Source organism: Ambystoma mexicanum, chromosome 1q (genome assembly GCF_040938575.1).
Source record: "Ambystoma mexicanum isolate Mex_15411 chromosome 1q, UKY_AmexF1_1, whole genome shotgun sequence".
NCBI classification, from domain to species: domain Eukaryota; kingdom Metazoa; phylum Chordata; class Amphibia; order Caudata; family Ambystomatidae; genus Ambystoma; species Ambystoma mexicanum.
In genome coordinates this window covers 996,407,360-996,434,050 of record NC_090922.1, presented here as the reverse complement: position 1 = coordinate 996,434,050, position 26,691 = coordinate 996,407,360, and the positions used below count along the sequence as shown (strand labels likewise).

Below are 26,691 nucleotides of genomic sequence, written 5' to 3'. Positions count from 1 at the left end.
TTCTCGTTCCCCTGGGAGGGCCTGTTCCTTTACGCGTTCCCTCCATTGCCACTGCTGATCCGGCTCATCAACCAGCTCAAGAGGTCACGGTGCAGGATGATCCTCGTCGCACCTGCGTGGCCGAGGCAGATATGGTTCCCGAACCTTCCGGACTTGTCAGCGTCCCCGTCAATCAAGCTGCCGGTGGACGCGGATCTACTCTCCATGGAAGGAGGCGCCATCCTCCACCACGACCCGAAATCGCTGAACTTGCAGGCCTGGCTCCTGCAGCGCTAGAGTTTGGAGGATACGACATACCGGCCGACTGCAGAGAGGTTCTTGCAAAGGCCAGGGCGTCCTCCACTCTGAAATGCTACGGACACAAATGGAAGAGGTTCTCTGTCTGGTGCCACGCACAGAAGATTAACCCTCTACGGATTACGGCTCCCCAAGTACTGCCGTACCTGCTGACGCTGGCCAAAGCTGGACTGGCACACGCGTCCATCAAGATTCATCTTGCTGCGATCTCCCGATACACCAGAACCACGGGGCGGACGTCCTTGTGGTCTCATCGTCTGGTGAAGGAGTTCATGAAGGGACTGTTCAGATCGTTCCCGCCGGTGAAGGCTCCGGCCCCGGCGTGGGAGCTCAACGTGTTGCTGACCAAGCTCATGGGACCTCCGTTCGAGCCTCTGCACTCGGCCCCGTTGAAGTTTCTGTCGTGGAAAACAGCTTTTCTTGTGGCCATCACCGCCGCACGACGAGTGGGAGAGATCCAGGCCCTTTCCTGCAAGGCCCCGTACTTGACTTTTCACGACACGAGGGTAGTGCTCAGGACGCACCCCTCCTTCATGCCCAAGGTGCCGTCGGACTTCCACCTCAACGAACCCTTGGTGTTGCCTGTGTTCTTCCCGTCGCCTTCGTCGCCGGCTGAGAGGACTTTGCACTCGCTGGATGTGGCTAGAGCGCTAAAGTTCTACGTGGACCGCACGAAGTGTTTTCGGAAGACGTCACAACTCTTTGTGAATTTTGGACCTGTCAATCAGGGGAAGGCACTCTCGAAGGCTTCCATTTCCAGATGGCTCTCCGGCTGTATCATGTACTGTCATCGGTTGGCAAACCGACCGCTGCCTGGCCGTCCGAGAGCCCATTCCACCAGAGCGATCGCAGCTACCACGGCGTTCCTTTCTGGTGTGCCCCTGCTGGACATATGCAGGGCTGCTACGTGGAGGTCGACGCACACCTTCACGAAATTCTACTGCGTCGATCGGGATTCCAGGGAGGAGTCCAGGGTCGGCCAAGCAGTGCTGCGCAACCTGTTCGCCTGAGGTGAGCCTGGTGAGGAGGTAAGATGCTTAATGTTGAGTTTGATGTAATGCTTAATGTTGAGCCTTTGCCACCTCCCGTGGTTGTGCATGTGTGTACTGCTATGTATTCTTTATTCATGAGCATATGAATCCATGCCAGACCCCATGCTGGAGAAGGAACAAGTTACTTACCTGTAACTGTTCTCCAGCATGGGTCTGGCATGGATTCACATGCGAACCCTCCCGCCTACCCCTCTGCGGCTCTTCACTTGGTCATACTGCCACTTCACGTGCTTCCAAATCTGAAGATGGCTGCCAGAGGCGGGGCTTAGGTAGAGGGCAGTCATTGGCTGTGGTCAGTATGACGCAGAGACCAGTGATTGGTTATTACTACGAAAGACAGATCAGAAACGAAACTGATACTGGTTTTTTCTTTACCGAGGATTCCCAGCCTGACGACGGGGAATATTCATGAGCATGTGAATCCATGCCAGACCCATGCTGGAGAACAACAGTTACAGGTAAGTAACTTGTTCCTTGTCAAGATATGCGCCCGGTTGCCCTTGGGCCTGGCTACGCTATATAAATAAATAAAATACAAATACAAATCATATGCTCCTTTTAAAGCATCAACGCTCATGACAGATTCATCTTTGGATGTTCGCATACCTCTGTAAATACCCCCACTCCAATTTTAATTATTGATGAAGCTCTATATTTGGTCCTCAACATTTTCAAAGATCCTTAAAGCTGATGATGCAGAGTTGCCTATTGACCAAATTCATGCGAGCAGGCATATCATTTTACATTTCAGAATCCAAAGAAGTTTGAAGATGCCTTTGATGAAATGATGTATTTTATAGAGCAGATTAACCACTGGGAAACTACTGAAATGGAGCTTTCTGCAAGAGGGGTGAGTTATAGTTGTGCTCCGTTTTTACTATTCAACGTCCACAACTCACTGGTTTATTATTCCTGGATCCGTCTATGCTTTGTGCACTATATAAAATGCAATTCTATGTTACCCAGAGTTTGCTTTATTTCTCACAATGGAGTTTGACAAACTTGTCATTAACCTAAAATATGTGTTTCAACTGCAAACCTGTTATAGCAACTAGACAGAAAGATCTATGATCTACATCTCCATATTTGGGCCGTCAAGCTCACCCTGATACTGCACACACAGGTGGAGAAAACACCTGCATTGTTCCGGTGTACTGATAACCGAACATGCAACCACTTTTGGATATAGGCGTGCATACCATTTACCTGTTGTGATGCAGTGCAGTTGCAAAATTCAAGTGGGAGTATGTTACAGGAGGGACTGTCTCTGTTGCATTCACCTTTCTGATTCACAGAGGTATGCACTCTTAATTGGGCCATTCCTTGCATGCATTGCCATATGCCTAATAATATTCCCTGTTGGCAACTTTACGCACCATGGCGTGTTACTAGTAGTCTCATCAAACCCCCAGCAGCATTTTCCGGAACCAAATACAAATTCTTGGCATGCGTGTTTCTATTTATTTGTTTACATTCCAGTCTCCCAGATAGTGGAAAACATGCACACAATTCATTTGCAGTGGTGCCAGCCACTGCATATGTCCTCACTGGTGACATACAGGGAAATGGGTGATTCCACACACACACCCATGTAGGGGTAGTCAGCCAGTGCATAGCTAAATGTCCAGAATGCATTTGATGCTTTGTTAAATACAGATGGGCTGGTTAAGGATCCCTTGCGCCCACATTCCCTTTGAGAATCAGAGTGCGCTATGCAATCTGTGCTCGAATTCTTCATAAGTTGGACCCTTTGAGCTACAAAATCAAGTAGTTTTAGATGAAAAGCCAATTTACATGGCAATAAACCACAATGCTGGTGGGGTGCACATTTTTGGGGCCTGATGATTATTGGAACAACAAATGTCCTGCTGAAAATAACATTGCTTCTAATCAACTTTTTTTTTTAACGTCCACTGCTATAGTCTTTTCAAATGCCTATAATCACCAGAATATATTTTCTCTGCCCTGGAGGGATACTTTTGTTCTTATTTTAATTTTAGTTATATTTTTTGTTTAATGTACACACTGCTATGAGACTTAGGCCACCTGCTGCGGTATTGGACTGAAGAAAGGAGAAACCCTCTTCAGGGAATAAGATGCGATCGATGTAATTAACCCTGTGCCATTTTGAATTCTATGCCTTATGACCTTGGGTTAATCACTTAAAGGGCTAGTCATGCCATAATAAATGAGTTGGGGTAATCTCTTTTCCTACTTGACTCAAAAGCATACATTCCTTTTCACCTGTGCTCTTATTCCCTCACTTATATAGATATTGGGATGTGTACAATGGATCAGTCTATATTTGAACAATGTCTACAAGCACAGTTTATCTGCACATTATCTATGATAGTTACTACTCATTGTCGGGCACTGACTAGGCTTTAGAAGTCACCAATTGGTTGGTGTTTAAAATATGAATTAAAGCATATTTTGGTTCAGATAAGCATCTACATGTGTGAGAATCCGTACCCACTACAATTCATTAAATCATTCATCAATGTATTGATAACATTCCACAAAAATGATCTTAACCCTTCACAATATTTTACTAAAATCATCATGGGTTTCAGGATAGGATAGAAAATCATAGTGTTTCAGATGTTTTCAATTCATTTGAATCTTTTTTTCAGAAAATCCTGTTAGTTACATCCTAGGCCCATTTAAATAATAGCTTCATATATATCCCCTATTAATTTAAAAGAAGCAATCTATTCTTTCTGTCAATGGTTATAATATATGTCCCACTGCTGTGCAATTTCCTCATTTTTCTTCAAAACAAAATGTTTTAAAATCTACTCGTATCATATCTTTTTGCACTTATCCTGCTCTAAGCGGCGTTTAAAACATAAAGTATACATTTTCAGTTAGAGGCGCCCGTTTACCCGAGAACTACAATTCAACTATTAGAACACCCACCTAGTAGTAGGAGGGAACAAACTAGAAAAACATCCAACCCCATTCAGGAAGGGAATGTGGGTTGTTGGAGCAGGAAGCTTGTGTTTGGATAAGGCCTAAGAGCGGTGGAAGAAACAGGGGCTCGAGATATAGAGGATAGTAGAGAGGTGGAAGCAGTGGAGAGCTTGTGGTGGTTTTAAGAACTAAGGGGGTCAAGAAGGAGGTAGTAACTTCAAAGGACGAGAGTGGACAGGATGGGATGGTAGCCAAAGAGCAGGTGTGGCATCATTGCATATGAGAGCAGGAGAGTGGTGGTGAGAATTAACAGTGAAATAGAGGAGGTGATGCCATCAAGTGAAGGACAGTAGCAGGACAAGGGGATAGCATCAGGAGAGTTGAAGTCAAGAGGAGGTGATAGGTGCCAAGGTGCAGGTGCAGGAACAGGTTCTAAAAGCCAAAGAGGAGAAGATGGTGGCAATATCAGAGAATAGAATTGACACAGAGGAGGTATTATCGGGAAGGGTGACTGATACAGTAGAAGGGGCAGAAAGAAATCCAAGAGGAGGAGGAGGAGGTGACTAGAAAGGTATTGGCAAAGGTGGTATCAAGGAGACTGGAGAGATAATATCAGGAAGAGATAGGAAAACTGACTTGAGAGTATCAGGAAGAGAAAGCAGGCAGGTTCTGGTGGGCCTTGTCATCCCTAGGCAGGACTAAATGATAGGAGGGAAGAACAAGCTTTGGGTCAGGGAGTATACAATGAGATTAAATAGGTGAGGAAAGAGAACCCATGGGACCCAGTAAGAGCAGAGTGTCCCCTCTCCATTGTGGGTGGGAGAAAGACTGCTATCCTTATGGGAATTTCTCCTCTGTGAAAAGCGCAGTGAGCTAAAGCTACAGCTCCACCTCAGTGATGAGGTCCAAATACTGCTATGCAAATGTATATTCCTCCTTTCTGAAAGGTACAGTGAGCTAAAATGTGGCTGCGGATTCTCGAGTGGGCACCTTCGCATAGAACAGGTCATTAGGCCGTGTTTGTTCTCGCAGAGGGGCACCCGTACTTCTTTTTCTTTGATATGTTCCCCTTAACAGTTATTTATTGTATGGTGAATGTATTTTAAAAAGTAACAATTTGGAGTTAATTATTGGGTTTCAGCAAGCCCCTTGTCAGGGAAGATCTAAATAGACTACTGTAGCAAGTGGTGCATTGTATTCCAGTGATTCTCCATTAAGCACTTTACCGTTAACCCTATAATACCCCAATCCCTTATGGCATATAGTAGTATGGCATTAGAAACCCCTCCCCATACCAACTCATGGTATTAATTACCATTGAAACTGGTAGAAAATACTGAGACGAAGAAGAGGACACCCCGAGTGGGATCATCCCAGTAAATCATAGTACCCAGTCTAGTGGTGCAAAGAACTTGATTGGAGCAAACTACTCCCAGGTTTGCATCGGGAGTGTAAACCTCCTACAGCTGAGGACGGAAGAGGAGACAGAGAGCTGCAGACACTGTAGTGTCCCGCGGTGCGGCTGACACAGGTCATTGTTCTGGAAGTGAAAGTGTCTTAAGAAACAGTGCAACAGTAGAATCCACAGGTGGAACGGGACAGCAGAGAGCAGAAAGCCCACCAGCACACCACGCGAAGCAGCAGAAGCCGTGCCTGACAGGGGAGAACACCGAGAAGACACAGAAGCTCGCAAGACGCTCACCAAACCAGGCCGCAGAGGAGAGAAGTGTTGAAGAAGCGCGGAGATCATTTGAAGCAACCAGTAAGCCTGTGGAATGGAACAGGTTACTAGGTTGAGTGAACGATTGTTGCCGCTTCGTGAAAGTTAAGCGGAAGGCGTACGATGAAACCTGTGAAGCGGGGCATGTATTAATAACGGAAATGACAAACAGTTTATTAAACCCATACCACAGCAGTGAGAGTAAGTTAAACAAGGAGTGTCTTGAAGGAGGGGCAGAACTCTGATGGATGAAACACCATAAGGAATATTAACTTGAACCTTTAAAAACCAGGCTTGTTAAGCCAACAATATAGCAGTATTGTTACATGGATGAAAAGAAAGGTGACTAATTGTTCAAAAGCCCTGGCATGCAAGTATAGCAGGCAGACTCAAGTTTGCAAGTGTCAAGTGAAGCACACGAGAATGCCCTAGCAGGAGAGTATACCAACAGATTCAAGTTTGCAAGTGTGTCAAGTAAAGCATATAAGAAAGGCCTGGCAGGAGCGTATACCAGACAGTCAAGTTGCCAAGTGTGTAAAGTGGATGGCATGAGAAAGTCCTGATATGAGGATACATCAGGTATAACCAAAGACTGTGTTGAAAGTACATTAAAGAGGAGAGGAAAACTAGTAAGGGAATACACCATGTATCCTACGAAATTAAGATTAACAGCAAAGTTGTTTAAACAGCAAAGGAAGGCTCCTCCCCCATAGGAGCTTGGACATCTATAAAGGAAAAACCTAGCGAAGGGAGCTATACCCTGGAACTGTGAACATTATCCATTTTAAGCTTTTGTGTTGGAGTTGCAACTTCCTTCGAGTTTGAACATTTGTGCGCTTTCAAGGCGAAAGACATTACCCTTTTCACCTTGGAGTTAATTTTAGAATGTGAGGGCCAGAATCGTATTTCAGACACAGGACATTTTACTTTGGACGTCTTTACATCTGACAGACCATTAATTCTTTTGGTTAAGGTAGGGAAATACCTCCTGGAGTAGGGAAAGTGATGCGTTTTCCAACCACATTTTGTTTGAAGTAAGTCTATAGCCAAAACTATGTTCTCTCTGTGTCCGTGTCTCATTCCTGGCTGCTCACAGGGGGTTAGTAGTTTCAAGATGTTTTCCCTAAGATGATGGCTACCTGTCTCCATAGGGGCCTCTAGGCTTTACCTAACCTTGCCCGCTTAGTAGTCTTTGGGAGTTGGGAATGGTGCCTTCTTCCGCCTGGTGTCGTGTTCACTTCTCTCACACCCACTTGTATCTGACCCCTCACTATACTGGTGTCTTAAAGATTCTTTCCTCCCACCACGCCACTGTCTCTACAATCTCACTCCGCCTTTCCACCTCTACCCAGCAGTGCCATTTCCACATCACATTCAGCACAGCACACAAGGGTACATCTCGTAATCACAATAGTGTAATATAGGTCACATGGAGGTTTCATCATCAGAAAGCATTTCACACAGATGCACCCTGAAAGGGCCCCAAATGTTTTTTGGTCGACTTGTGCCACCGCACATGAGACATTGAATAACCTTCATTTTTTTTCTGAGCACTTGCAATGTCTCCAAATAAATATGTTTGAGGAGTCAAATGAGGGGGTATCTGCGTAATTTCTGCCAGCATTCCAGCCACCATTCCCCAGAACCCCACCAGAGCTGGACATTCCCAATACATATGAAAGGGCCCCGCCTGCGGCGAGCCACACTTGGGGCAGTCACCTGAGCAGTCTGTCGCAAATGTGGCTACCTTAGCCGGTGTATAATGTAATCTATTCACGATTTTAATCTGGATCAGACGCAGGCCGACATTGAGTGACACCTTTTTTGTAAGTGCCCAGTATCTGCCCCATTTCTCCTCAGTTATAAGCGCTTGCATGTCTGATTCCCATTTATCTTTGACCCGGTTTGTCTGGCTCATCCGGTTTGTCTGGCTCATCCGGGAAGAGCGGCCACCGCTCCTGGAACGCAGATCTCATCCGATAGTATTGAAGCGTTTTGAGTGGCCGTCCACCCATCGCTCTAGTAAAGTCTTCCAGAGTCGCAAACTTCCCATTTATGAACATGTCCCCCACCTTCATCTCTCCATTAGGGTTCCCGATTCGACAGTACTTTCGCAAATATCTTAGCGTCAGCATTTATGATCGAAAGGGGTCTGTAAGATGACATATCGTGTGGTGGATGTTGCGGCTTGGGAAATAGTTATTATGGCTTCTCTCATTGTCAGGGGCAATATGTTTTTTTCTAGGGCTTCCTCCCAGGTTTTCAGCATTATAGGAACTAGTTCCTCACGGAACTCCTTATAGAATTCAGCACCCAGCCCATCCGAACCCAGTGCCTTACCTGATGAAAGCTCCTTAATTGCTTCAGTAATTTCCTCTGCAGTGACAGGCTGGTCAATCACCATTTAATTTTCAACCGGGAGCTTCGGGAGGTCGAGTGTTGCCAGATAGGCCTTTATTTCAGTATAAGTCTTTCGATCTCTGTTTGCATAAAGTGCCTGATAGAATTTAACAAATTCGTCATTTATGCCTTCCTCACTCGTGACCACCTCATTTTGTGCCGTTTGGATGCTAGTGATTGGGTTCAGTTGCCTTTCATGTTTAATCAAGTTGGCCAATGTTCTCCCAGTCTTGTTCCCCTCCCCATATCTGCGTGCCCGGGCAGGGGCCGCTATATATTGTATCTCTCTGATAGCCAGGTTGTCAAAGTCTCTAAGGAGTTTGTGTATTTCAGCGAGTGTCCCTGTCATGTGTACGACTGTAGGTTTCTTCTAAGTTGTTTAATTCATTCTCCACCCCCTCGAGTTCTAGCCACACACATTTCAGGAGACCCGTGGACTTCGATATCAGGACTCCCCTGACCCACACCTTGAAGGTTTCCCAGATTGTGGAGACCAGATCAACCGTCCCCACATTATCAGTGAAAAAGTTAGCTATCTCATCGTGCAAAGACTCAACCACATTTGGATCATTAAGTATTCCACTGGGCATTCTCCATCTCCTTGCCCGTCTAGGGGTGTGTCTCAGCCTAAGTTCCAGCAACACAGGGGAGTGATCTGATAGCGTACGGGGCAAGATTACACAGTTCTTCAATGCATCCGACATATTTGAGGACAGGAACCAATAATCTATACGCGACTCACTATCATGTACAGAGGAGTAGTATGTGTATCGCCTAATATCAGGGTGCAGTGCACGCCATGCATCTATCAATGACAGTTGTGGAAGAAGTAGACCCAGTGTTGGTACCGTCTTTGTGGGCGCCCTCAATATAGTAGTGGATCTATCTAGTGCGGGGTCAAGGGCCATTGTGAAGTCTCCTGCCCATATTATGATGGATGTATCCAGTGTGTTGAGGGCCTCAAATATACTTAAGTAAAAGTCTGGATCATCGATATTGGGGCCATAGGTATTGACCAGTGTTACTTGCTTGCCTGCTATTTCCCCCCAAACCAAAACATATCTCCCCATTAGGTCTGTCTTGTGTCCCTTCGTCTGAAACCCCAACGAGTGGTGTATGATTGTGATCACTCCCCTGGACTGGGAGGAGTAATCTGTGTAATATCGTAGCTTGCCCCATTTGGGCAAAATGTTCATGTTAACAGATCCTTGTGCATGTGTTTCTTGTAACATCAGAATCTGGGGGCCATGTCTGGTGACATAGTTCCCAACCTTTCTGGCCTTCATCGGGTTGTTTAACCCCTGAACATTCCAGGATAGTAAGTTTATCTTTAACCCATCCCCGGAGCTTCATCTGTGTGCATTGTGACGAACCATTGTCTCCAATAGTTCTTGTACCTTCATGACGAGAGTAGCACCAGCATCTGCGAGACCACATTTCTACTGACCTTGAACATGTATTTCCCCCACCGTCCCTCCAGAACCCCAACACTTCCATGGGACAACAACAAACCATAACGCTCCCAACCTCGAAACCCTCCCCCCATCCACATCATCTGCCCCAACTTAACGATGATCCCTTTCAACCTGTAGGAACTCTCCTGAAGGCGCCATGCTGCCATCACGTGGCCACCAGATCGGGCTCAGGGCCCATCTTCAATGTTACATGCAGCCTCCTACGGGAGCCGAGCAACATTCCAACCAAACAAGGATATCCGTGCATTTTTTGGGTCATTCAACAGGATCCCGGCCCTCCGCCGCAGGTGACGGTCTGCCGTTCTGATCCGGCCCGTGGCCTCTTGGGGGGCAAAGGTATAGAGGCCTCGACATAGGCCAAGGCGGTGGCTGGGGTTTCAAAAAAATGCGCCCCGCCCCATATTGAATTCTCACCTTGTCTGGAAATATTAGGGCGTATGGGACCTGCCGTGCTCTCAGTAATCGCTTGACTGGTTCGTATGACCTTCGACTGGCTTGCACACCCGCAGCGAAATCCAGGTAGATATGAATGCGGCTTTCCTCATAATGTAGTGTTCCAAGTTTTCTTGCCATCTTGAGGATTGCATCTGTCTCTATAGTTGAGGAGCCGTGCGATGAACGTGCGCAGCGGAGCCCCGGGTTTTGTAACAGGAGCACGGTGTGCTCGACCAGGAAGTGGTCCGAAAAGGAGTCTGCTCCAAAGCGAGTTTTAAGGAGTGACTCCACCTGCTGCTCCATTGCGCCCCTGCCAAATTTTTTACATACACCCACAATACGAACGTTGTTTCTGCGGGACCGCGATTAGAGATCCTCACATTTATTCTGCATCTTAGTCAGGCCTTCTCTGAGCTGAGCTATGTCTTGGTCATGCGTGTGATGGTGTCTTCATTGACGCCAGTTCTGTTCTCTGCTTTCGTAAGTCGCAGGCTCTCCTTGTCTACCCTTGTTTTAAGTGCACTGATATTATTAACAATGTCATCTAGCTTGACATTAATAGACAGGAAGCCATTTTGCACTATGGTCGTCAAGCGCTGTCGCCGCCATCTGTGTCTGGGCTGGAGCCGTATGCAGCCGGTCGTTCCTGCTCAGAGTTTGCTGCCTGACTCTTGGTAAACAAGTCCATTGGCCCTTTCTTCCTGGCGCCTGTACCCTCCGGCATTTTTTCTTGCTTCTGTGTGTTTCCCATGGCAGCTGCAACAGCAGGCCCAACCACCACAACTTGCCCAGGGGATTTAACGTCTGTGGGTCCGGGGTCCAGTCAATTATATTTCAATCACATTCATAGGTTCCATAGGTGTTATCCGGCCAACATGAGTTGCTAGGGAGCAGCAGGAGAATTGGAGTATAGGGGATCGCGTAGACCCAAGGCCTCCGTCCCCTGCACCTCTCGTGTGAGTTCAGCCCTCCCAGCACATCATACAAGAACCAGGGTTGTTAAGGGTCCGCTCACAGTTCCCAGTCTGATCGCCACATGCCACCCAGATTCAACCGCTTATCCGGATTAGGGTTTCACAGACGCGCATCCGAGTGATGACACTTGCCACAGTCTCTTAAGGGCACAGTCTCTTAAGGGCAGCTCAGCTCCAGTCCCACAGAAGCAATAAGTCTCTAAATGGAAGCGGGCCCAGTCTCTGTAAACCCTGCGTGATTGGCGCAAAGGGCTGTGTTCTCCCACGTGTGGACATGACAATTGTTAAACATTTTAGCCAGCATGTGGCACAGTTTTAATGGTATCACGTTGGATCCACCACAAGGTCAATCCGCTGTTTACATGTGTATAGATCACAATCAGCGTGCGTGCGTATTATTGTATATATGCCGTGTTATTTCCCCACCGCACGTGTAAAGGATAGTTCAGGGCCTATTACCTCATGATCATCAGGGAGTGTGGATTCCTCGTTTGCCCCGCTGCTCAGTGCCCACATGTGTCTGCGGCTGACACTGTACTTTAGATCAGGATTCGTTTCATCCGAGCATTTCTTCACTTGCTCTGCTATGCACTTCTCTTCAGGGGGGGCCCCGACCAAGCCTTATCCCCGTAGTTTCCACCGCAGGGGCCGTCTGCCCAACTACCCCCCAATGTGTCACAGATGTCTGTTCTCTCCGTGGCCTGGAGCAAGTGTTCCGTTCGTCAGGGTCTCACCACCGCCCTTGGCAGTCTGGCGGACCCACGCAGGCTTTTCCACCAGCAGCCTCAGTTTACCGTTCCCGGTCGTGCGACCGCTGCGGCTATCGCGCTCTACTCTGCATCAAACTTCGGTGTCGGACACACGCCTAGGGGGGATCAGTCCCAGCAGGATGTAGTTGGTTCAGCCGCCAGTCCTATGAGCACCGTCACCACGGGGCCTCTCCTCTCTATGCTCCAGCCGTCTAGAGCGTCTACGACTTGAGGCCTAAGGTCTATGTTTCCATAGCGCAGTCCGCGCCTGGACCCCTCCGCGGTAAACAGTACAAGTAGCATATCTCAGGAAGCACTGCCCCGCCGCTGCCAGGATTTCACATGCATATGCACTTTGCTTCACTCGACTCCGCCCGTCGCTCGGTTTTCCACAGACGGCTCCAAAAACAGGATTAATTCCCAAACGGATGTCAGTCGGGCCGGAGCACTCGTATCAGGTGGCCATTGCAGTCGTGCGCAACAGCGCCCCCCTTTCCGACTCCTGTTCTGTCGCTAATACCTCCAACTACCCTTCTACCTCTGTTGTCTTCACTTCCCTCCTTCCTCACACTCTACTTCTCACCTTCTTAACTGCATAAAACGAGGAAACCTTATGTGCAGGGGGATCTCCCAAGAACAAATATTTGAACTGCACGATTTCCCTCGTAGCCTTCCTTACTATTTTAGGATTGGCAGTTGTGAGACAGGCATTGTATCAAGAGATGACACAGACAGCAGTTGTAAAATTCAATATCAAAATCTTTTTTTTAAATTAAGTGCCAAATAGTTAATTCTAACCTTAAACACTATAACAAAATACAGTAAATAGAAATTGTTAGATAAAGTACATTTGGTATAACAATAAAATGGGGTTTATAATGAATATTATACTATAAGAGCTTCTAAGAACAAATCACTTACCCCACATATACAGCTGCCTGACTCATAAGCACCGATCTGTAGTTTAAAATAACATGTCTTTATAAAAAAACAGGATCTTTGCTTCATGTGCAAAATTTGCATTAAAGTAGTAAATTCATAATTTCTTCCCACATGTAATGAACAGTACATTTTAAGTGTTTCCGCCTTCATAAATCGCAGACCAAAATTGATTAATGTGAATATAATTCATATCATGGACCCGCATTGATTATCCTTTCTCATGTATAGAACTTAGGCCAGTGCATTCGGTCAACAAATGTTGTACAGTTTCCAGTTGTTCCCCACATATTCTACATGCTTGGTCCTGCATTGTAGTATTTCCCCACATACCCCTATTCGCCATCCCTGGGAGCCGATTAAGTGTTAGTAGAAGGATAAATCTCCTTACCTTCGTGTTTTGCAGGTTAATGATATAGGAGCATGCAGTGTCAATTTGAAATGCTTGCATAGAATATAGCTTATAACTGGACTTCCTGACTAGGTAGGTAGTTCCCTATCCCAGATGATTGCCTTCTTTTATTTCAAAAAATGTTGTGGCCAGGTTGTCGTCTGGCATGAGTGTGCAACCTACTTCCTCCAAGAAGTGGTAAATCTCATTGTACCATGTCTTCAAGGCCTGAAAGGTGCACATTTAGCCATTTTGATCGCAGAAATATGAATACACAGAATCAGTATTACCTGCACTTAACCTTATTTTAAGATAGAAGTTGTATGCTGCAATCATTTTCTGGGTAGTCAAAAAGATCAACCCTAACTCAAAGCACATGGATTCCACTGGTACACACTGAAGGAGACCCAGGGCACTCCCCAAAGTTTCCCTTCTAATTGCTTCAGCCAATCAGTATCTTTAGCAGAGAAAACTTCAAGACCATAGAGTGCACTAGGAATTATACAGGTATTATATAATTTCAAAAGGCCCTCTACAGAGTACCCACCAGATTCAGAAATAAAAGACCTGGTTGCCTGAAACTTTGTGGCAGTCTTAAAGACTATCTGTTTAGACAATCCCTCCTTATTTAGGTTATTTGTAATGAGTATACCATCATATAGGTAACTTGCCACTTCTTCCAAAGTGGTGTTATCTATTGTCCATCTAAGTCACTTTATGGTTTTACAGTTCAATTTAATCATCATGACTTTAGATTTGGACAAATGATAACCAAACCATGCTGTTGAGAGTATGGTGCCAAGCTATTTAGGCTATGATGTAAACCTATCGCAGTCTCGTCAAAGATTACAATATCATCTTCATAGGAAAGCCAAGCAATGGGATGGACACTGATGCGGAGAGGATGATTATTACAATTATTGAAGGCTCTTTCAAGATGTGAGATGTATATGTTAAAAAATATCTGGGTCAGAATGCACCCTTGTTTTAAATCGTAGCTGTACCATATTGTCGGTGTATAGTAATTTAACAAAGTATAACATTTGAGAGTGTAAACCACCTTTCTCCATCTTTTCCGAGAGTATCTGGCGATCAACCATGTCGAAAGCATTGCTATAATCTATATAACAAATATATAATACTTTGACTTTTGATAGCAAAGTAGTACGAATAAGGTTTGTTAGTACCCAGATATTAGACCGGGTACTATAGCCCTTGTGGAAGCCAGACTGTTGGTTACTGAGAATTTTCCATTCGGGTGTCCACACATTTATATAGTTTAATAACAATTTGTCACTGGAGTCAATCATAGCCAGAATTCTGTAATTAGACAGACTATCTCTAGGCCCTTTTTTATAGATGGGCATTAAGACTGAACATCTCTAGGAATTCGGTATTTGGCCCGTATATAAAAATTTCATTGAAGATGATATGCAGAGGCCCATACGTTTGCATTTTCCTTATATAGTAGATAAGGTAAGCCATCAGGGCCAGGTGCCCTAGATGGATTAATGTCCCCTATTATTTTTTCAATTTCAACCTCAGAAAACTTGAAGTTTTCTTTGTCCCCTATGTTCCGATATATGTATTACTGATTTCAAAGATTTGTTTTCGATAGTAGATAGCATGTACGTTCTCCAGCAATCGAGAGGGATGGGATTAATCTCTCGAATTCAAAGCGTTTCAGTATTATATTTTTTTATACATGTGCCAAAATCTATGCATATAACATTATCTTTTAACGCAATAAACATTATGTTCCATTGTGCAGCGGCTATAGAGCCCTTGTGCATCCTGTACACGTTTTTATAATGCATTTTCAATTTCCTCACGCTCAATGTTCTTATCTCTGGGTCCTGAGTATTTCTTTTTAAACAACGCATTTTGCTGTGAAGTTCTTTTTTCCTATTTGTTACAGACAAATCATGTGTGTTCCTATGTGTACACCTGCTAGAGGTGATTTTATGTTGGTGGTATAGATTGCCTTCAGAATTAGATATAAAGGAGCAGTGTCCCCTAGTGTTCCAGATCCTGATCTTTATATGATAAGTGCTAGAAGCAGCGTATAAGTCCACTTCTTCAAGTTCTTAGCCTTTGGGAAATAATTCACTTGTTTCACTAGTGAGTTGCCTTTAGATTGGAGCTGAAGGCATACCCTGGTTACTATATCATTTATCATGTTTTCCGTTTGACATGAACTGGTTCCCTCTAGTATATGTTTATTTTCTGAAGGTACCCTAAGTAGCGGTACACTTGTAAATTCATGACCAAGATCACGGAAAAAGGAGGCCTGTGTCAAAAGTAGCTCAACTATAATGGATGATACCCAATTTAAAACAGCCCAATTAGGTCCCCAAAACGACTGCCGAATCTCAACTCTCTTTAACTCATAGGATGAAATCTTACTAAGTGCCGGGAGTTGGTGTAACAGTTCTAGCATATTAGAACGATTTAAGAATGGGCTTGCAGTGGTAGCATATTGATTGATATTTTATTTCTATTGCGCTTGTACACAAGTGTTTCATATAGATCTGTGACCAAGATTTTCAGTGCTCATGTTCTTTAAAACACCATCAAGGTTCACCATAGAACTTTCTATAGATAAACGTTTCCCCAATCTGTGTCATGTGTCAATCCCCCATTTACAAGGAGTTGTTTCCCAAAATGTATTCTGATTGCTGTGTGTTTATGTCCCGTTGTCCAGTGCCACTAGGGCAGCTTGTGTCATCATTTTCCAATCTTTGTACTGACTGGAAAAGATTCTCTTGTATTTGCGCAATTCCAGTCATTGGATCTTTATTGAATGATTTATCAGAAACTTGCGTTAGGCCAGGGATATAGCCGTGGTCTTTTTTAGTTTTGCTTTTTCCACAATTTCAAACCCCTTCAAGGTTTCAATACAGGACATATTCTTGGGAAAGACAGAGGACAGGGCCTGTGATACCATCCTGGTGTGAGCGTTATTGCCAGTGCCAGTATTGGTAGTTAGTGCACTGTACTTAGACTTCTTGGTGTGCTTCCTGCCAAGGGCAGGAACAGTCTTGCTACCTTACATAGTTATTGCATTCCACAAATGATACATTTTTTGCCCGCTATTTGCCCCTATCCGGGGGTGTTTTGCTATATCAATGGTATGGCTAGGGGGCCTTATTAGGTTCTGAGTATCATGTATAGTTATAATAGGAGCGGCTATGTTATCACCATCCAGGGCTTGCTTCCCAGATTCTTGTGTGCACACACTCAATTTTACTACTTTTTCAAGTTGAAATTTAACAAACAATTGTTCCTTATGAATATTTTTACATAATTATAATGATGTTATTTATATAGCGCCTTTATCCAAAGCGCTTTACAGAGCACATATTTTACATAAAATATCAGCCAACCGAAATTGGTACACATAAGCAAAGAATTCAGTATAATTAAAAATGTCTCCGTACTAAAGATTTCTAGACCAGGAGAGTCTGCAGAAGGACTCTCCCGGTTATCCATCGGAGTTGCAGATGCATTCATGGCAATCGCTGTTAGGTTAGGGCAACGTGTCAAGTTGATAGTAGAATGATTTGTGGTCGTAACTTGATGAGAATCAGAAGTCATAGCAAGGTTAATGTTCGACTCTGCCTCTAAATTCATAGCTATGGCCATCACCATATTGTCTTGGAGGGAGGTGTTAGCTTGGTTTTGGGTAAGATACAGAACGATACAGAACAACGGCTGCCTTTGGGTAAGAATTAGGTTTGCTGTTAAAGATTACAGTTTGTTTTAAGAAAGGTGTAATTTTTTCCCTCATTGACACTCATCGAAGTCATTCAAGTCACAGATGGAATTAGTAATTCCCGCCATAATAGTCTTTGCCTGCTTTAAAAGTGTCTTATTTGCCTCCTTTTTCAGATTACATGCAGCATTTAGTGTTCCCATACATACTGCACTATCGCAAGAATGTAATGGGTGACTCCTGGTAACTCTTGGCATGCTAGGAATAATGAATATGTAGTCATGACTTATGTGGTACTGATGTTCTCATACGAGAGTGCACTCGTAAACAGTTTACTTGAAGGCTCCAAGGTACCCAGTACCCCGCTGTCGTCTTTTCCCGTCAGAAGCAGCCTAAGTAATAGTTTGATTGAAGGCTCCAAGGTATACGTCATCCTGCTGTCACCTTCCTCAAGCTGAAAAGCGCAGACAATAGCTATGCGAACGCGACTATAAAGGTTTTGTTACTCCAAAAATCACAAAAAGGCTGCAGTTAAGAATATAGCGGTGGGCCAGCAGTTGTTTAAGCTCCACTTATGGTGTGCTTAGGGATGCCCGCAAATGTCTCTATAAACAATAGTGCAGAGGTGCAATAGCAAGATCAAAAATAGCACAATGGCACACCAACCTGCTCGGACAGATCCTCACTATCCATCAGGGTTCCCACTGATCCCACGGCTAAATCGCAGACCACCTTACACACTCCTTCTATTTCGCGGAGTGTGCGAGGTTTTAAGGTTTGTCGCAACACGGTTCCAGCAGCTGCCAATCCTCCTCAGTAAACAAGGTAGAAAGACTGCCACCGCAGACCACCTGCACACACCTTCCTCTCCGTGTTCTGCGGAGTGTGTGAAGTTTTAAAGTTTGTAGCAACACGGTTCCAGCAACTGCCATGCCTCCTCAGTAAACAAGATAGAAAGACTACCACCGCAGACCACCTTGCACACACCTTTATTAAGCATCAGGATGGTGTAATGCCTAATTTGCCCTATATCTGTGGTGGGAATTTCTCTTCCTAAAGAAGACTAAGGGAAGTCTGTGTCCATAAGTACAAATCAAATGTCCGTTTGTGTTAAAACCTATACTTGCCCTCCTCTCTAGAAATAAACATGGTGTGGCGTTCTTCCTAGCCAAGAGAATAGTGTTCAAAAGTAATGTATCAGCTGTTTTCAGTTTTGGTTGATTAACAAGTTCAATACAGTTCCAATATCTGCTTGTATTACCAATATTCTGCCAAGTCTTGAGGTTGTCTTCCCCAAGTTTAATCTAGCACAGTTCACACTTCCCCAAGACAGCATTTATCAGTGCTTTAAGTTCTCAGGATTTCCTTCCCCAAGATTGCAATGTATGACTTGCATTTGCTTAATGTTCCTTATAAGAAAATAATTGGTCCACTTGACCTGCCTGCTAGCTTGCTTTATCATTCAATTTTATACTTCTCTGTGCTTCCTTCACAAAGTCTCTTGCTTGTCACCATTTTGGGCTCCCTGATCTAGGTGCACTTGTCAGACCACACGGTCCACCCATCACAGGTCACCCAACCAGGAGCCCTGTGCTTCTCCTTGACTTGATTTTCAATGTCTGTGACCTTCACAGTTGGGAACTCCCAGGTCTATATGCAATTGTCAGACCACACGGTCCACTCATAGGTTGCGCAACCATGAGTTCCCCCTTGGCCTTTTTTAACTCCTGCACAGCCTCTTCTGCTTCAGGCTTCTGAGTTTTCACACTTAAATTCTCTTTAATTGTTGCAACACTCTTGTACATCAGTCTTTTGCTTTTTCCATAAAAGTATTAATCTTCTCTGCAGTGGTTTATCAACCTATTTGATTTTGTTCTGTTCACAGTGCTGCTTTCACGCAGTCTAACAGTCCTCGTCAGTTTATTTTCCAATGGTCTTTCAGTATTTCATATGCTTCGGTTTTAATTCAAACTGTGCTTTCCATTCCGTTTGGCATTCAATATTCCGTATTTTCATTCAACCAGTACTTCTTGTTCAGTTCGGTCTCCATGCAGTACTTTCCGTTAGGTTCGGTATTCAATATTGATCATACTTACTCAGTTTCGTGAACCGCTTCTTGCCTGTGGTTCCCTGGGATTGCTCCAGTGCTTCTGTGTCCTCTGACCCTCACCGGCTCTTCGTGTCTCATCTGTGGCGGTCCTTACTACTCCTGCTCACCTTCTTGCCAGCCGGGATGCAAATGGCCTTAACTCTGCTTCCTCACCGGGTACTTCTTTGCACACGCCTGACATCGGAACGGCTATGTGCAGGCGTTGTGGTTTTCAGTAGTTTGGCTGCTCCAGCTGTCCTTCAAAAGGATCCTGGTCATGCACCCACCACATGACTCACTCGCTCCGGGTCCTGCAGGTCACCTGGGATCGTTGCCAATCTCCAACCTCCTAGTCTCGTTCCACCAAGGCAGCTCTCTCTCCTTACATTGATTTAGGCTCCACCATTTATACACCTGAGCCTTGTTGAGGGGCCTTGTGTGTATGTTGTTGGCTGGTATTGCCTGACCAAAACAAACCCAATTTCTGAGACATGCCTGACCTTCAGCACTGGATGCCTGCATACCCCTCTTTTTCGTCCCAGTACTAGAGTGGTGTTTCACATAGGAAGTGTGAATTACTCCTAGCCCCACTTCATCTCAGCACCAGGTAGGGGTGAATGGAGAAGTATGGGTTGGGATTGTATATAACCCATAAAGGCTTAGGAAGGGTAGGGTATGTCAGTGTTAGAAAAAGGGGGATACCATGTCTCGCCTTCAGACACTCTCTCCCCAAGGACCCTTCAACCAGGTGATACTCCCTCGCTTATCCGCCCCCAGGTTCGGGATTCAAAAGTGATGGCCCTTCCCTGGCCACCTGAATAGAAGATCCACAGGGAGTAGATGTGAGGACACCCTCCAGTTTCTCATACAGTCCAATGCCTAAACTACATGTATCCGTATTTGTCACCATTGCTCAGCATAAACATTTGCTTACAATTATCGAAGTTCAAAGTCAGTTCACCATCAAATAATTGACCCAGTCGCACCAGCCCCCCTTCCTTCCAGCGAGTAATTCTCCCAGCCTGCTGGCCCAAGGGGGAATTCGTGTGTCCCAGCCCCGTGTGAGAGCAGACAGAAAGGTCATCCTATTATACGTAGGTGCGGCCCTGTGCCAAGTAACTAACGTCACATTTGTGGGTGGTAGTAAATGAGTCCCGCTGCGCTGCTGGAGAGTGCCAACACCAGTCATGTAATGGGAAACCAACTATAGATTGCTCAATGTCAATACAATGTTTCGGGCCCTGATCTTTTGTTTTACTATCCAAGAAGGGTGAAGGTTGTGCTGCATATAAATAACTTTCTAGATCTGCCCCCCCTAATCCACCCTCTTCTTTGATGCCAACAACGTATATCTGGAATCCCTTGGGAACTTCTTAGACCAGATAAACCGGAAAATCAGAGTCTCAAGTTCCTGCATTACCTTTTTTGGGATGAGAATGGGGAGTCCCCGGAAAATATACAACAGTTTTGGTAGGAGGGTCATTTTGACTGCTGCAACTCCCCCTAGCTACGAAATATCCCGATTTCCCTCGTAGCTTCAAGTCTGATTTTACTGTGGAAACTATTTCTGGAATATTATTAGAATATATTTGATCATGTTTGGGCATGAGATAAACCCCTAAATATTTCAGCCGATCCAAAACCCATTGGAAAGTAAATGCGTCCTTCATCTCTCCCACAGTACAGGGTTGCTCCGAAACGTTAAGTATGATGGATTTTGTGAAATTGATCTTAAACTCCGAAGTCGGTGAAATGATTCTAACAAAGTAACTATATGAGGTAGTGTGACCAAAGAATCTCGCATAAAAACAGGGGGTCATGGTGTACAGAGCTACCTTGAGCTGATAACCAGCAACCTCTATACCAGAAATACCTTCCGAGCACCAACTATACAATGGGCACCCCTGACGAGTCCCTCTTGACAGAGCTAGTCGGTCTGAAATCGATCCATTCAATTTAATTTTGGTGGTTTGATGAATGAAATTGGCCAATACCCTCTTAATAAAAATAGGCCCAAACCCACTCCAGAAAGATACACCCAATCCATCCTGTTGAGCGCTTTTTGTAGCATCGCCTGAAAGGATTGCCAACTCTTAATTTCCACGTCTTGCCCATTCTATAACCTCTATGGCCCTACAAATATTATCCTGTGCTTGGCGTCCCGGAATAAATCCTGTTTGGTCCATATGAGTAATCTCTGGAAGAATACTCGTCAATCTGAGAGTTATGATTTTGGAATAAATGTTTTCTTGGAAATAGAGCTACATTTTCTCAGAAATAGAGTTATAGTAGCCTACATCAGGTAAGAGTGAATCGCTCATTTCGCACAAGGTAGATTTCTGTGCATGCAAAGCATATGTATCAAGCAGGACCGTAATAGGGGCATAGTCTGAGACAACCACTAGTAAGGTCAAACTCTGTCGCGTCTCCCAAGATCTCAGTAAAGAGATCCCCAACATAGGCCTCAAGCTCTGTCTTCAACCCCAAGGGAATTCCTATACTTCTAATGTTATTTCTATGTGAGCGATTCTCACGATCTTCCATTTTCTCATCTAAGGAGGTACAATGCATCTCCAGTGCCCTTCGTTCCAACTGGTCATAGTTGTGTGTGTGGTTGCAAAATGCATTTCTAATATTCACCCAATCTATTCTCAGCCTGCTGCACATTGTGGGCCAGTTCCTTGAAGGAGCCCTTTAGTTCCTGAACTGTAGTTGCCATCTCTTTCTGTGTAAATTGTAACATTTGTGCTAGATTGCCTTTTAGTGGCTGGCCTCGAGTCTAAAGCGGTGTCTAGCGTCTGTTCCAGATTAGTAGGTCGGGCCGAAGTAAGTCTAGCCAGTTTCAGCAGGTCCTTGATCGACGTTATGGACTTATCCTTATGTTTATGGGCCTTCATGCTACACCTTTGCAATATATGCGCCCCTCAGCTTGGTCCAACTGCCTAGGAATAGTGTGTCCTCCCAATAATGAGGTGAGGTTGGACGACGCTGGTTCTGCAGCAGTCCCCCGCACTATCCCACGTGGCTCATGAGGCTTAGCAGGATCTGCTGCACAAAGCTGGTACTGAGACTCAGTGACTGGAGAAAGTTACAGCTCTGATCTACACAGGCTGCAGCCCACTATGTCAATGTGGGATCGGGTCTCCCACCACCAGATTTAATGTAAGTCTTCACTGTCTCTCTGGTGGGAGGTCCCCCCACTGCCGGACACAGTCCTGCGCTCTCCTCCAGCAGCTCTCTTCCCGCATTGGGGGATGGGGAGGCGTCCGCCAGGCAAAGCATGTCTGGTCCCGCTCACCTGCCTCCTCCTCCAAGTTGGCTGCCGACACGATCCTCCGCCGCCACCTCCGATATGGTCTCTGCAAGTTTCTGAGCCCCGTCACCTGGGTCTGGAGCTGCTTACTTCAAGATGTACTGTATTAGGCGGCCATATTCCAGGTACGGGCATCAGGGGTTCTCCGGGCTGTTCTCCACGGACCTTAGGCAGAGTTAATGTTAATCAACTCTTATAAGGCGCAACTCGACCATAGGCCTCATTGCGCAGCAAGTAAGAAGAATGAAAAGGGAAGAGGAGGCACGGAGAAGCCAGGAGAGGACACCGGAATCACTAAGAAGGTTTAATCATCAGAGATAAAAAGAAATGTTTTGAGGGATTTGTTAAAGGGAAGAGACTCTGAGAAAAGACAAGGGGAGAACGGGACAGAGTTCCAGAGGCGTGGAGCAACTAAGTCAAAACTAGAGTCTCCAAAGCGAATAAACCTGTAACGTAGCTGCTCAAGTTTTTTGAGATTACTGGACCGAAGTGAGCAAGAGGAACGAGAATGCTGGATCCTTGCCTTCAGATAAGATGGTGCCTTATCCATAAGGCACATAAAGGTGAGATACAGCACCTTGTAAGAAATGCAGTATTTAACAGGAAGACAATGCAGAGAGTTACGTGCTTCAGAGACGTGATTCCTTCTACACAGGCCACACACTGCTCGGACTGCATGATTTTGCGCCACCTGTCAGCTGGCCAGGTTAGGCAGTGAGGTGCCTATCAGAAGGCAGTTTCCGTAGTCAAGTTTAGAGTTCACCAAAGCAACAGCAAGGGCTGCAGTGTTTGACAAAAAAGGTTTGATTTGTCTAATAAGACGTGTTGTAGTGGCACAAGAGGCCTTCAGTTGACTAACATGTTTTTCATACTAAGGTTAGAATTGAGGTATACCCCAAGGGTCTTGACCCAAGGACTGGTCTGTAAGGAGAGTGCCTTGAAATTTCTCCCACAGTAGCTATGGCGCTTCCAACATCGACCCCTGGTGTGCTGGGGTGAAAATCACTGCTTGTGTTCTATAGAAATCGCGTGCAGTCATGCAGGGCTGTGGAGCTCACGAGTCTCACGACTCCATCAGCTTCCTGCCAGGACACGTCGCCCTAGGGCTCATCATTTTTATGGTATTGTGGCAACCTCACCAGAAAAGGAGATAATGGTGACCACGTCCCTATAATATTGTTTTTTCCATTGTGCATTCCACAAGTATTCAGCATTATTTTGTGTTGTGATTAAATCACCTGTTAGGGATTGGGGGCTGATGGGGCACCACTCTACAGTATTATCTACAGTATTATCTTGGCCCTAAGCTACAGGATGGAGGGCCCAGAGCTATATAGGAATTACCTCAGGGTTCAGAACACAACCCCAATGAATTATAGGCTAGCCACGTGATCCCTTTCCTTGCACCAACCTCCTTTTCCCACAAATAAAAGGCAGATTACCAGCCCCTCAGCTGTTGTAGAAACAGCTTCCTTCCCCATCATTACAATTCATTGAGAACATAAAGAAACCAAAAAGGGAAAATAGAGGGTATGTTGCAGTACGAAAGCAAGCTTTGATCCCATTAAACAACCCTATTAGCCTACAGGGACAACAATGCACTTCACCTCCATTGCGTAGCATTGTCATCCTGGAAAAACCTGAGGGAGAACAGGGACAACCAGCCGCATGCACTTGACGCTCTTTACTTGCATCTGAACTCCTTTCTCCCCTAGGAATGCACAACTCGAGAAGTTTGCAATGTAATATTCAGAATTCCCATTTATTTCTCTCGTGTGCCTCACACGGATGGGTGCCACAAAATGACCTCCATCCTTTGTCAGAATGTAAACGTATATTTTATTTCTCTATTGTTCAGCTGTGGAGGCAAATCAACCATGTGTCTGGGAAAGACCAGACCTGCTATGAAATAACAGCTCAAGGAAGAGCTCTGAGAGATGCGATAATTTAAAAGATATCTATGACACACCTAATGCAGGCATTCACAGAGGGAGGAAGGCATCATAGGAAACATAATATAGACAACGTTAGCATACATGTCGATACACAGGAAAGCAGCAGCAGCATAGCCATAGAGTCCAAGTACAAGTTACATGATCCAAGGATTTTCAAAATAGATCCCTCCCCTTTGAAGGCATTACTGACCCAAGAGAGTTTAAAGGGCCTGCACCTGGAATACATGACTCCCACCAACTACCAAGCAGAGATGCTGGGAGCTTGCACGTGAAAACCTCTGACCCAAGATCAGTCCAGGAGGAGGATGTATAACACCATAGAAAGGACCAAAGGAGATTGTGTGTCTGGAACAGAAGAGAGGCAATTGATGTTGAAACAAGACGGCCTTTGGGGAAGGCTGGAGAGAGCAGAGAGGAGCAAAGATGAGAAGGAGACTGCAGTGGTGACACGTGGTGGTGGAAGAAGGGTGAGGAGCTAGAAGGGGAGATTTCATTGGAGCAGAGAGAGATCAGTGACCCAGGCAGCCAAGAGGGGTAGAACAATCTGTTGTCCACAGAGGGAATTGGCAGAAGGGCCAGTCATCCAGAAAGCTCGATGGAGGGACTTAGGTGGCCCAGGAAAAGGACTGGCCAGTAACAGGGCTTGGGTGTGACAGAAATAACCGTAGTCAGTGGTGGGCTTAAGAGATGGAAGGTTGCGGATAATTACCTAATAATTAATTTTTAAAGAATTTCTAGAAGGTAATAAAAGCTTCACTAATTAAACAACCAATTATTACATTTCATAGAATAACCAAACATATAAACACATTCAACAAATGTTAACATGATAAACTTTATTTATTAAAAATATAGTTTGAACAAACATAAAATTACTATGTATAAGTATTCATCAACAAGAGATGATCAAAACAAAATAAGTACAATCACACTACAAGCATTAGTTTGAAGATCATATTGCAGAGTGAGTTACATTACCTTCATAAGTTAAAGATAATCAAATTGTTGGCTGGGTCATAATGACAGTCATGTTTGTTTGTTTATTTATATAGCGCAAAAAAACAGGCCCTTAGACATCAGGGCGCCTTACTTACTTACATAGACATTTTATTGCAGTTACATGGATACAGGGTAAAAAATATACAGATATACACAATAATATACAGTGAATGGTAGCACAGCAAAGTCATTTACAAATGAGGCGTTCATGGTTGAGATAAGGTAGAGGAATAAGTACTTCTGTGTTTCTTATTATTCTTTCGAGAGTATCCATGTTCTAGAGGATTTTCTAAAGAGTTGGAAGGATTGTTCTGGTCTGAGTGTTCGCGGTAGAATGTTCCAGAGTTTGGAAGCAAGCACAGGGAAACTAGAGCCTCCTGCTTTCTGGAGCTTGAACCTAGGCACTTTCAGACAGTGGGCTTGTGCCGATCTAGTAGGACATGAGGTGGTATTGCGTATGAAGTTGTCGGATAGATATTGTGGTGCTTAATTGGCCAAGCATTTATGAGTGAGAGAGAGGATTTTATGCTCAATTCTTTGCGGAACCGAGAGCCACTGGGTGTTTCCTCTCAGGTCCGAGATATGTTGAGATCTTGGAACGTTCAAGGCTGCTCTTGGAGCATTATTTTGGATCACTTGCAGCTTATTAAGGTTACGTGGACTAGTACCTAGATAGAGAGCGTTGCAATAGTCAATTTTAGATGGTACTAGTGCTCTAGCTATAGTTGTGCAATTGGTAGATGATAGAAACGGTCTGCTGGCATTGATAAGCTTACAGGTGTAGGCTGTGAATGAGGAGATAGCATCGATTTGTCTAGTCAGAGTGAGGGCAGAGTCGAGGTAGATTCGTAAAGTTTTGACGTCCTTAGATACTGTGATGATGTTGCCGTCTATGTTGTAGGATGTATAGAGTTTGCCAAGCTTGTAAAGTCTAGATTGGGAGCCTAGAATAAATAGCTCAGTCTTGCCGTCATTGAGGCAAAGTCTGTGTTTGGCCATCCAGGCTTGGATGATGGAGTAAATTTTGTTATGGACTTTTGAATCTTTGGTGAAGTCTCCTATTAGCTGAGTATTTGGGTGTCATCTGCATAATTCGTGTAGGTGACACCCAAATGATCCAGTTTGTCAAACAAGGGTTTGGTAAGTACATTGTATAATGTTGGTGATATGCAAGAGCTTTGAGGGACACCACATGAAACATGGGCAGGTTCAGCGGCGGCCAATGGAGCAAAGACCCTCATGGAGCGATTGTTTAGGAAGGACTGAATCCAGGCA

The 26,691-nt window shown here is 44.9% G+C and overlaps 1 protein-coding gene across 2 annotated transcripts in view; it reads left to right on the top strand.

The window, feature by feature from the left end:
• MIGA1 (mitoguardin 1) overlaps window positions 1-26,691 on the top strand; it is a 1,504,768-nt gene that overhangs the window by 1,175,454 nt on the left and 302,623 nt on the right. For both annotated transcript variants that reach the window (XM_069641662.1, XM_069641663.1), the window contains one exon: window positions 2,101-2,199. In XM_069641662.1, the coding sequence (XP_069497763.1) occupies window positions 2,101-2,199 (99 nt within the window). The remainder of the gene's footprint in view (window positions 1-2,100; window positions 2,200-26,691) is intronic.